Consider the following 12887-nt stretch of genomic DNA (forward strand, 5'->3'; position numbering starts at 1 on the left):
TATGTTTATACTTGGCATAGATGTAAATAAAGATGGAATCATTTTCTTAAATTTATTAACAGCGTTGTCAGATAAACATCTGCTGTAGTGGAATTTTCTTCCAAACGCTGCATGATCCATCATTTTAAATTCAAAAGTTATTAAAGAATGATCTGACAAAACAGGATTTGGGGGAAAAACTATTAGATGTTCAATTTCGACACCATAGGTCAGAACAAGATCAAGGGTGTGATTGAAACAGTGGGTGGGTTTATTAACATTTTGAATGAAACCAATTGAATCTAATATAGAATTAAATGCAATGCTGAGGCTGTTATTTTCAACATCTACATGAATGTTAAAATCTCCCACTATAATGACTTTATCTGATCTAAGCACTAAATCAGACAGGAAGTCAGGGAATTCAGTTAAAAACTCTGAGGTGGACGGTACACAGTGACAAGTAGAACTGGTTTTTGTGTTTTCCAGTTTGGATGTGAGAGACTAAGAGTGAGGCTCTCAAATGAGTTAAAATTGTTCTGAGGATGAAAGTTTAATAATAAGTTTGAGTGGAAGATTGCAGCTACTCCTCCACCTCGACCTGTGCTTCAAGGAACATGATAATTTTTATGACTGAGGGGGGTTGATTCATTCAGACTGACATATTCATCCTGCTGTAACCAGGTTTCAGTAAGATAAAGTAGGTCAATTTGGTGATCAGTTATCAAATCATTTCCTAACAGAGATTTAGATGAAAGAGACCTGATATTTAATAATCCACATTTGACAGTTCTGTTTTTCTGTTCAATAAGAGGAGTGGTCTTAAGTTTTATTAAGTTTTTATGAATAACTCCTCTTCTGTTAACTTCTGATTTATTTGATTTATATGTTCGAGGGGCAGACACAGTCTCTATGTGGTTTGAGGGGGGCGGCGGCTCTAAGGAAACTGCAGAGAGGCGTTTTAGACTGAGTCTCTGCGTCCCGGACCCCACCCTGGATTGTCAGGCTTTAGGTCGGCTAATAAACTCGGCCAAATTTCTAGAGATGAGAGCTGCACCATTCAAAGTGGGATGGATGCCGTCTCTCGCTACCAGGGTTTTCCCCAGAAAGTGGCCCAATTGTCTATGAAGCCCACATCGTTTGCTGGACACCACCTAGACAGCCAGCGACGAAACGACAACATGCGGCTAAACATGTCATCGCTGGTCATGCCGTGGTTTTGGGCCACTACCTGCTCAGCAGCAGATAGACACCGTCTGAGACGAGCTACTGAGCAGGTAGTGGAGCATTTAGCAGCTCAGATAAAAATGAGCTCAGATAAAAATAAGCTCTGACTTACATCAGATAAGTCCTGTGTGTGTCCTGGACGAGTTAATAAGAAACAGTTGGACACTGAGTTTACAGCTTGTTGAGAAATAAATTTGACTGTTGCTGTTGGATTAAGAAAATTAACAGGAGACTTTCCAACAGATTCACTGATGCCAAATGAAGATTTTCAGAATGCAGATTTTGCATGTGTTTTGGCTTTTGCGGCGCATTTGCCCCTATCGTCCACTGTAGTGGTCACCCAAACTACATACATTGTTACCATCTGCAGGATAATAGGGCCCTGGTCGGTGTAGAACCCATCCTGATTGGGTCAGAGCCACTCGACTATTAACTGTGGCTGAAATAAAGTGAATATGACTGAAGTGAAATGAAAATCAGATATTTTCACACAAGTGTTTGGTGGTAACTGCCTGTTGATTGTTCAAACAGCCTCACGCAGCATCTTACTGTCAGATGATCAGCTCTTCTTATGAAGTTATATTTCTTGTCAGTGTCTGTTACTGGATTTCAGTAAAAGATTACAGATTCTAATTTTCAGGCAGTACAAAACAAGCAACATCATTTCTGCATTTTAATGTGACTGATCTGATTCCCATCAGCCTCAGCTGCACTTTGTGTCTAGTTGTGATGAGGAAACACCTACATACAAACCTTACACCCAGTAAACATCATCATGTTGGCATTTAGAGCACGGCAGGATAGACTGGAACAGAACTAGACACTTCATGTACCAACTCAGGGCAGCAAGTCTGCAAAGAAACATGAGACACATCAAATGCACTAAATCAATTAAAAAAACAAGCAGAAACAACAGTGCACATCCCTCAGGAGCCTGTTTCCACTGAAGAAGAAAAGTGTCATCATCAGTCTATACACCAGATAAAGTAACCATCTCTTTACTAAAGAAAGCCAAACTTCTATTTGTGTTACATGCAGGTGATTTCAAATGAGGATCTTATATCTTTCTGAGGATTGGATCAGTTTTTGTCTTTGACAAAGTAAAAATACCGTCAATATTCTGTGTTGACATAGTTTACATCGATTGTAAGGGGCTTTCCCACAGTCATACCTGACTGAACGTGGAACTAGTGACATTGTATATTGCCTCAGTTTAATGTTGGCGGGGTTTCTAGGGCTGTGAGACCATGTGATAATTTATTGTGATGGGCTATACTGGAGTGTTCCCGTCTTCTGTGAAATATGAGTCTCTTGACTCCTACAAGTTTAGTTTGCATATAAAGGCCTAATTTGACCATCCCCTGTGATATATTTATCTTTTAAACTCATATCCCACACTTGCATTATCCTCCATTCACACAGTCATTGCTGTTCTACCTCACGCCCACACACAAGGACGCGATGTTAAAGTGAAAGCTGTAGATGTTAGATAAACCAAACGCCTCTAGTGTACAAATGTCTCAGTTTCCATTCTGTCTGACTCCTCGGGAAAAAAAGGTGACCTGTTGTTCGGAAATGAACCTTTTCTATGACTCAGTTGCTGAAAAGCCCTTTAACAGAGGGTGTGGCCTGTGGTCAGGCTGACGACAGCAGCGTTCAGGCAGGAAAAAACCTTCCCCACAGCTTCTGCACACAAGCTGCACTTTCACAGCCACGACTCAACTGTGCCCAGAGGACCTGAGGAAAACCCAGAGGCCTGGAGAGTCCTCGGGGATCCAACACGTGGTCTGAGGACTGGTGAGACGTGTCTCAGTCCCAAGAGACGACACAGGAGGTAAGGGCTTGTTCAGGTTTGGTTCAGCTTTTACAGACTGATGCTGAGTGTTAAAGTCTGAATTTTTTAGAGACAGTGGCAGATAGTGTTTGTCCCTGTTCTGTTTTCTTATTTCAGTTTTTTCAGTGATCTCCTCAGGGACACGGAACAGAGAAACTCATGACTCTGAAAACTCTCGGACATTTCTACTTGATTTATTTACATTTTCTTTCTTATTTCCGTTTTCCTTTTGACAGTGAGGATAGTGGATGACACCACATACTAAAATACCCATTAGCCTCAGCAGTTGTTGTTGCATGTCAGGGGTGCCACAGCTGGCGAATCTTTTTAAGCCTCTTTAATCCTTAGCATCAGTTTGAATTTAAAACTGTATGTTTCTTGCTGATGTGCATCTTGGGATTTGTAGTCAGTGTTTATTGTCCACATGCTTTTTGCACCTTTTGGTTTTTTGTAATTCAAAGATCCAGATATGTTTCAAACACAGATCTTAATTTTTGTGATGTGATTCAACCATGACATTTTCATGTCCATCTCCAAGACTAACTGGTCCGTCACCAAATACTAAGGAAAAAATGAACCCAACCATCGGGCTCATCATAGTTCCCTTTTACTTTTCAACAAAATGGGTCTTTTTTTTTTTTGGCTAAAACAACGAACAGGCTCCTACTGCTCCCTGATTTCTCAGCTCAGGATCTTTAAATAATCTCACATCATGGAAGTGTAGACGTTTGATTTATTAGTGGACACAGCTGGATGTGAGAGCTTAACTTCCTGTCATGACATTTGATCTGTTCTTGACTGCTTATTTCTGCAGAAAGCTGATGATGTTACTTCCCTTCAAGCTGCCATTTCTTTCTTTGGTCTTTCTCCAATGTGTTAATATCTAAAACCTGAAATGTGACCTCAGCTCTGCACTGGGTGACATGTTCCTCCATCAGTATGAACACACTGTTTATTCTGACTCAGTTGCACATGCACGGTCCTGCTGCCACAAACACTCACAGACCACGTGTGATTTCCTCCACTGCTGAAAAACTTTTTAAATATAAAACTACATCTGTGGGGAGTTTTTAAAGATTCATCTTCAGGATGAACCAATGAAAGTGTATCGAGGTCAGAGGGCAACACACATATTATTCCAGCATCACATCTCAACAACATTTGCTCTCCAGATTGACACATCCATGACACCGTACTGTCGTCTTCTGCCTCTTCTGTCCTTCCTTGGTAGTTTTCGTAAGAGCTAATGGCAAAGGATGAAGACACTTGTTTGCACTTGACTCTGACAGTCGACTCTGTGTATGTTCAATGAATATAAGACCCTTTCACAGAAATGTAACAGCAGCAGATCCAGGTGCAAACTTAGTCTGAGCATATTTGAACCCAAACACACAGGTGACTCCAAACACACAGGCGACTCCAAACACACAGATGAACCCAAACACACAGGCGACTCCAAACACACAGATGAACCCAAACACACAGGTGACTCCAAACAGTGAACCCAAACACAGGCGACTCCAAACACACAGGTGAACCCAAACACACAGGGGACTCCAAACACACAGGTGAACCCAAACACACAGGGGACTCCAAACAGTGAACCCAAACACACAGGTGACTCCAGACACACAGGTGAACCCAAACAAGGGGGAACCCAAACACACAGGCGACTCCAAACACACAGGTGAACCTAAACACACAGGGGACTCCAAACACACAGGTGAACCTAAACACACAGGGGACTCCAAACAGTGAACCCAAACACACGGGTGACTCCAGACACACAGGTGAACCCAAACACACAGGTGACTCCAAACAGTGAACCCAAACACACAGGCGACTCCAAACACACAGGTGAACCCAAACACACAGATGAACCCAAACACACAGGTGACTCCAAACACACAGATGAACCCAAACACACAGGTGACTCCAAACACACAGATGAACCCAAACACACAGGTGACTCCAAACACACAGATGAACCCAAACACACAGGTGACTCCAAACAGTGAACCCAAACACACAGGCGACTCCAAACACACAGGTGAACCCAAACACACAGGCGACTCCAAACACACAGGTGAACCCAAACACACAGGGGACTCCAAACAGTGAACCCAAACACACGGGTGACTCCAGACACACAGGTGAACCCAAACACACAGATGAACCCAAACACACAGGCGACTCCAAACACAGGTGAACCCAAACACACGTGAAACCACAAACACAGGCGACTCCAAACACACAGATGAACCCAAAGACACAAGCGACTCCAAACACAGGTGAACCCAAACAGACAGGCGACTCCAAACACAGGTGAGCCCAAACACACAGGCGACTCCAAACACACAGGCGACTCCAAACACACAAGTGAACCCAAACACACAAGTGAACCCAAACACACAGGCGACTCCAAACACAGGTGAACCCAAACACACAGGCGACTCCAAACACACAGGCGACTCCAAACACACAAGTGAACCCAAACACACAGGCGTCTCCAAACACACAGGTGAACCCAAACACACAGGCGACTCCAAACACACAGGCGTCTCCAAACACACAAGTGAACCCAAACACACAGGCGTCTCCAAACACACAGGTGAACCCAAACACACAGGCGACTCCAAACACACAGGCGACTCCAAACACACAAGTGAACCCAAACACACAGGCGACTCCAAACACACAAGTGAACCCAAACACACAGGCGACTCCAAACACACAGGTGAACCCAAACACACAGGCGACTCCAAACACACGTGAACCCAAACACACAGGCGTCTCCAAACACACAGGTGAACCCAAACACACGTGAACCCAAACACACAGGCGACTCCAAACACACAGGCGACTCCAAACACACAGGCGACTCCAAACACACGTGAACCCAAACACACAGGCGTCTCCAAACACACAGGTGAACCCAAACACACAGGTGAACCCAAACACACAGGCGACTCCAAACACACAGGTGAACCCAAACACACAGGTGAACCCAAACACACAGGCGTCTCCAAACACACAGGTGAACCCAAACACACAGGTGAACCCAAACACACAGGCGACTCCAAACACACAGGTGAACCCAAACACACAGGTGAACCCAAACACACAGGCGACTCCAAACACACAAGTGAACCCAAACACACAGGCGACTCCAAACACACAGGTGAACCCAAACACACAGGCGACTCCAAACACAGGTGAACCCAAACAGACAGGCGACTCCAAACACAGGTGAGCCCAAACAGACAGGCGACTCCAAACACAGGTGAGCACATACATGGACAGGCGACTCCAAACACACAGGCGACTCCAAACACACAAGTGAACCCAAACACACAGGCGACTCCAAACACACAGGTGAACCCAAACACACAGGCGACTCCAAACACACAGGCGACTCCAAACACACAAGTGAACCCAAACACACAGGCGTCTCCAAACACACAAGTGAACCCAAACACACAGGCGTCTCCAAACACACAGGTGAACCCAAACACACAGGCGACTCCAAACACACAGGCGACTCCAAACACACAAGTGAACCCAAACACACAGGCGACTCCAAACACACAGGTGAACCCAAACACACAAGTGAACCCAAACACACAGGCGTCTCCAAACACACAGGTGAACCCAAACACACAAGTGAACCCAAACACACAGGCGTCTCCAAACACACAGGTGAACCCAAACACACAGGTGAACCCAAACACACAGGCGACTTCAAACACAGGTGAACCCACAAACACACAGGTGACTCCAAACACGCAGGTGAACCCAAACACACAGGTGAACCCACAAATACACAGGTGACTCCAAACACACATGTGAAACCACAAATACACAGGTGACTCCAAACACACAAGTGAACCCAAACACACAGGGAGAGGTGGCTCCCTCTCTGATCATTGCGTCTGGCTTAATTAAAAGCACATAGGACACACCTGGGCTCACCTGCTGCTGATCGGTAACTCCACCCCTGCAATTACATCAGCGCAGACCAGGATGAAACAAGCAAGGCAGGGGGCTGTCACACTGTCAAGATCTCAGATACGAAGACAAGCTTGTGCACTGAGGGAGCTAATCAGGGAAGTGCAGACAGGTGTGGTGTGAGTCAGGATAGGATGGTGAGGAAGGAGTGCAGGGCAGAGCTGGAGGGAAAACCTGGTGGCAACTGGAGATGGGGCAGGAATGAGGGTCCAGGAAAACATGGGGCAAAGGTGAGGATGGAAATTATTGGACTGTAGAATAACAGCAGAATTGCTCTTTAACAAAACAAAGCCAGTTGCTCATTAACTATAAAGAAAATGTCACAGCTTGATGCTTGTCTGACAAACTGGTGACATTAAACCCACGACCTCTGTGGGCTTGTGAGAAATATTTGTTCAAGCAGAAATACTAAGAAGACAATAATATGACGTCAGAGGAAACCACAACACATGTTGCAGGACAGCTATTCTGTGAAACTGTCAGTAGAATTGATGTTGGTACAGAGACTGTAATTTTTGCTATGCTGATATTGAGGCCAGTTTTCCCATTGACTTGTTTATAATGAATGACTGCCACAAAGGTCCTGTGACTGTTAACAGTGAAACAGTTGCTGCTATGTGTGACTGACATGAGTGAAAGTGTGGTTATTTATGACTTCCTGCTGCAGGTTGGGTTTGTCTGTGACTGCAGCTTCTCTTCACATCCTACACAGTAGCTCAGCTCAGCCCGTCGTCTCTCGCCCGCTGCTCTAGACGGGGAGACATCCAAATCATTCATCCTCAACACGCTCAGACAAAAATACTTTCACACCCTGCAACACAACCAGGGCATGGAGGGGAACATATTAATACAGGGCCTCATCCGGTCTGACGTTTTGTTCGCTCCTTTAATAAAGGAAGAGTCATTAGAACAGTGACAGCATTACCTGTGAAGACGCTGACTCACTCCCTTTTCACTACAGGTCCTGTCCCCAAGAGCTTGTGTTTGTCTGTTATTGGTTGGTAAAAGGGCCCAGCAGCACAGTGCTAGGCTGCATATCAGGTGTTAAAATCAGCTCCACAGTAGGAATAAATAGTACAGATATACAGCTATAGGCAAATGTGTGGGCACCACATTATTGTCCATGAGCTTAAAAATTGAAAAAAAACAAAACAAGATAAAGTAACTGTGCCTGTGCAAAAGTCAGGACTTAACAAAACCCCCTGTGTGTGCAGCTTTTCGGCTGTTGCCCTGAGGTTTGTCAGACTGATCAAACATTTGCATCCAGAATTTACTGATATTTAGCAGAATATTTCCAACCCCACATGTCACACTTTGCATGTGTTCTGTCACATTAATCAGTGGGAAATGAAATAACTCAAACTTTCTAAGATTTAACTGAATCCCACGGCCCAGGTTAAGAAGCAGAAGTGCCAAAGAGGTTTCCAGAGTCTATAAATTGTGACAAGAGTTTAAAGGTTGGTCTTCTTCCTGTTTTTGTGAACACTAGACATCCAAACCACAATCGGAGCAGCTGCTCAAGATACAGACTTCCTCCAAACGCTCCACAGTAAGAACAATATCAAACACACAACTCTGTCTTTGCTGAAGCACAGAACTGAAACTTCTTTGCTGAATTTGATCTTATTCTGACTTTATGTGATATTTATAAATATTCACCGTGAATGAACAGAAACCGCTGCTTTCAGCTTGTGTTTTGCAGCTCTTCATGATGCCTCCTTACTCCACCTTCAGCGCTGGAGACACTGAGCAGCAGAAGCAGTGTATCGTCAACGACCAGATGGGACCCTTCACTGTGCTCTACATCCTCATCTTCATCATTAGTCTGCCTGGAAATCTGCTGTCGGTTTGGGCCTTCATCCGCAGTCCCAGAGCCCAGGTAGGTTGGTTCAGGTCACATTAGATGATCTGATGACAAAAAAGTGATGTGAGGTCTGAAATAATCAATGAGTGCAGAGATGATGTGGGAAGACAGAAGTGAGAGGAAATGATGAGGGTCAAGATTTGGGGGATTTTCAGGATGAGATCAGATTAGATCACATACAGTGATGTGAAATGAGAAGTGCTGACAGAAGAACCTGAGAAATGAGGTGACAAAATGAACTGGCTTTTGCAAACAAAGTGCAAATGAAATGATGAGGTGAGAAAAGGTGAAGTGGCTGCAGGTGAGGGGAGACAGTGTTAGGTGAGACTGGACTCAGGAGAAGATGTAGTGAAATGAGAGGAAGGTGAGATTTAGCTGCATCTTGTGAGATGTGTGTGATGTGTCTGGGCAGCAGCAGAGCACCAGTGTCTACTTTGTCAACCTGCTGGTGGCCGACCTCCTGCTGCTGCTTGCACTCCCCTTCAAGATCCTGAAGGACCTTGGGGCAGCACCGTGGAGCCTCATGGTGTTTCACTGCCAGGCCAGCGCCGTTACCATCTACATCAGTCTCTATGCATCCATCGCCTTCCTCGCCTTCATCATTACTGACCGCTACCTGCAGGTACAGTTGGGAAGCCCGATGGAAGGTGCTGGTCCATCAGTAAACATATAGGGGGTGAGTGTTAATGCTGCTGGGTCTCTCCTGCAGGACTGCCAGAAGCTGCGCTTTCTGCGGCTGCACGAGGTCGGCTTCGCTCGCCTTCTCTCTCTGGTTGTGTGGCTGCTGCTGTTGCTCATCATGGTGCCCAACATGGCTCTGCCCATAAAGCAAGTCCAGGTACTGGAATCTTACTGTCTGGAAAACTGTCCTCTGGGTGTGCTTGTGTTGTGCCGCAGTTCTGTTTACCCTCCATCAAGGTTGTGTTTCAATGTAAAATCTCAATTTGATGGTAGTAGTTGATGATATCAGTTTAAACCTTCAGGCTGCTTCTGCAAAACCAGACTGCCCTCAGTGTCAGCAGCACTCAGGATCTGAAAAATGGGTTCAAACTAAAAGCTCAGACACTCTATCAATAATCTCTACGTATAAACTGGACTGATAAAGGTACCAAAGTGTGAGCTGTGCATGAAATCTCACAGGGTGTGTTTAAAAACCTGGAGACTGCAGAAACAACACACAAACTCCTCCTGCTGGCGGCTGCAGAATCAGTCCATCAGAGCCAGTTTTCAGCTGGAGACATCTGAGCCAGTAATGGGCCCAGACTATTCAGAGACTTTTAGACAGGGCAGTTAGGAGGGACAGCATCAAAGTTGTTCACGCTGCAAAAGAAAAAAGCATGAAGAAACTTGATGAATCTCATTTAGGCATAAAGTTTGAGCTGTTTCTAAGATGCCAGGTTGATGAAAGTCTCTCTGTGTGTTTGTCTCTGCAGGAGCAGCAGTACCTCAGCTGCTCCTCCCTGAAGAAGGACATCAGCCTGCACTGGCACGCACTGACCATCTTCCTCTGCACAGCTTTGTTCCTCAACGCCTCTGCTGCCGTGCTCCTCTCCAGCGGCCTGGCTCTCAAAAGACTCCTGGGCAGTCGCAGTGATCCCAAACTCTGGATGGGCGCCAGGCGGGCAGCAGGGAGCGTGGCGGCCGTGACGCTGGCCTATGTCCTCAGCTTTGTTCCCTACCATGTGGTCCGGACACCTTACACCTTAGCTCAGACCGAAGTCATCACGGACTGCCAAACTAAAAGGCAGCTGTTTCTGGGGAAGGAGTCAACGCTGCTGCTGAGTGTGCTGCACCTCTGCTTTGACCCCCTGCTCTTCTTCTACCTCTACATGCCTTTCAGACAGACAGTCAGAAAGATTCTCAGAAACCCGACAGTCCGCGGTACAGAGGAGCAAACTGAAGACAAAATGATTCAACCCACAACTTCTGCAGAGCTGATGGATGGGGTCTAACCAGACACTGTTTGCAAAGCATGGGTTGACACATGGTGATAACAAACCACCTCTTATTTAAGTGTTGCAGAGTAAAAACCTTAAAGGGACACAGCTGAAAAAGTGATTCAGCGCACCTTTAGCCTAGCCTAGCATAAAGTCTGGAAGTAAATGGAAACTACTAGGGTCAAGCTTTCAGTAGCTCCAACTGTGTACAGGAGCTGTTTTTGTAGTTGCACACTCCCTCCACCCCACATTTCCAAAGTCTGAACTGAGAAAGGGAAAGTTCCCTTCACACAGCAGATCTGAGTCATGGCTTTAGGACGGACTAATTTATAAACTGAAATAAACCTGATTTAAACCACCATGACTTTTACTCTTGAGTCTGTGTATATTCATCATGTACCTGCATGTGAGTCTGATCACTTGTTAGTTTCTGAGAATCTTTGAACTGTGGTTACAGAAAAATTCAGACCCCTTCAGTTTATGCACATTTTGCTGTGTTGTACTTGTTGTACAAACTCCCAGCCTTTTCTCCCAGAGTCTCTGTCTGATTGATGAGATGCTGCAGCTTCTCCATGTCTCCAGAGGACTTCTGAAGCTCTGTCACTGCTGGGTTCTCGGTTTCCTGCCTGACTGAGGCCCAACTCCAGGAAGAGTCCAGACTTCTTCCATGTCCCAGTGACTGAGGCCACACTCTGAGCTTTAGAACTGGTTTTATCCTGTGGTCCTGATCTGTGTCACAGCACAGTCTGATCACAGAGAATTCCTGGACTTCAGGTCCTGGTTTCTGTCTTGACCTGCAGTGTGAACTGTGGCACCTTATATACACAGGTGTGTGTCTTTCTAAACTTTATCCTCTCAGATCATATTGTCCCAGGTGGACTCCAGTTGGGTTCCAGACACATCTCAGGAGACTGAAATCAAACAGGAAGCAGCTGAAAACAGTTTGGAAATCCAGTAAAGGGTGTAAAGACTTTGGGAGTTTGGGTTTTTAATTAAACACGATTTCACTTTGTCATTCTGGGCTACTGAGTGTAGACTGAAGGGCATAATTTGCTAAACATTACATTTAAAGTATTATGAGCTGCAAAAGGTGAAGGGCTCTGGGATATTAATTTCCATTGACAGACAGGTCTGTTAGCACAGACACAAGTCAAAACCTAAATGTTCTAAACTGTAGAAATGCTGTTAAACTAAAACCTAGATTGTTTTCATGTAGGTTACATCAGTTTGGAGTTATTAAAAAACAAGACAAATAAAAACAAACAAATAAAAGACATTCAACCTGTCACTCTGTGGCTGACCCAACAGAGGGCGCTACCACCCAACAACAAATAACATATAACTTACTAATAGCACATGAACACACACCTGTGCATCTATATGTTGATACAGTATGTGTCTATTTCTATTCTTTAAAAAGACAAAGCAGCAAAATAAAACATAAATTTTAAATTTAAAGTATTAAAAACTGAAAATGTTGAATCATAATATAAAACAATAAACCCAGTTTGTGTTTCTGCAGTTGAGTCTCCTTGACCATCATAGACATATTCACTGTGTTTTAAACAGCATCATTAGCCAGTGTGCAACTTCATTCTGGTACACGTGTGTAATAACAGCAAAGGTTATTGATTTAAGCAGATAAAGCTCTTCTATGTTTTTATAACAGCAGGTTTCCAGTTATATAGTTCTATATTATAGTCTGAATAATCTGTTGTTATAACCAGAATTTTTTGTCGTGGTGCTAAAATGTCCTGTTAAATGGTTAGAATCGCACAGTGAAGATTAATGATGTGTTACAGCCTGTTAAAAACAAAGCTCAGGATTCTGTTTTTTAAAACTGGCAAGCTGCACGAAATATGTGACATATATGGAAAAATACAAAGAGCAGAGAACTACAGAAAAATGTCTTTAAAACAGAATCTAACACATACTGTAGCTTCTGCATCACTGATCAAAATAAACAGCAGAGACAGAGATGGATGTCTGCTTCCCAACAAACTCTCCAAACCAAACAGAAAGTGCTTTGACTTCCAAA

At 44.5% G+C, this 12887-nt stretch overlaps 1 protein-coding gene across 2 annotated transcripts; it reads left to right on the plus strand.

Annotated features, from left to right (window-relative positions):
- Window positions 1-2714: 2714 nt before the first annotated feature.
- gpr171 (G protein-coupled receptor 171) lies at window positions 2715-11311 on the plus strand. 2 transcript variants are annotated; one of them, XM_026299417.1, is made up of 6 exons: window positions 2715-3040; window positions 8538-8597; window positions 8737-8927; window positions 9325-9534; window positions 9622-9750; window positions 10346-11311. In XM_026299417.1, the coding sequence occupies exons 3-6, from the start codon at window positions 8757-8759 to the stop codon at window positions 10862-10864; spliced, it is 1029 nt and encodes a 342-aa protein (XP_026155202.1). In that variant the 5' UTR covers window positions 2715-3040; window positions 8538-8597; window positions 8737-8756; the 3' UTR covers window positions 10865-11311. The 2 variants fall into 2 exon arrangements, with proteins under 2 accessions (XP_026155202.1, XP_026155203.1); XM_026299418.1 differs by having other exon boundaries at window positions 9328-9534; window positions 10346-11310.
- The last annotated feature ends 1576 nt before the right edge of the window (window positions 11312-12887 follow it).

The sequence above is a fragment of the Mastacembelus armatus genome, chromosome 13 (genome assembly GCF_900324485.2).
Source record: "Mastacembelus armatus chromosome 13, fMasArm1.2, whole genome shotgun sequence".
Classification (NCBI taxonomy): Eukaryota; Metazoa; Chordata; class Actinopteri; order Synbranchiformes; family Mastacembelidae; genus Mastacembelus; species Mastacembelus armatus.

Excerpts from the sequence above, each read along its gene's own strand:
- gpr171 (XM_026299417.1), top strand. The coding sequence starts at position 8,757 with ATGATGCCTCCTTACTCCACCTTCAGCGCTGGAGACACTGAGCAGCAG. Across the intron at positions 9,535-9,621 it reads TTACTGACCGCTACCTGCAG|GACTGCCAGAAGCTGCGCTT; the intron begins GTACAGTTGGGA and ends TCTCTCCTGCAG. Across the intron at positions 9,751-10,345 it reads TGCCCATAAAGCAAGTCCAG|GAGCAGCAGTACCTCAGCTG; the intron begins GTACTGGAATCT and ends TTGTCTCTGCAG.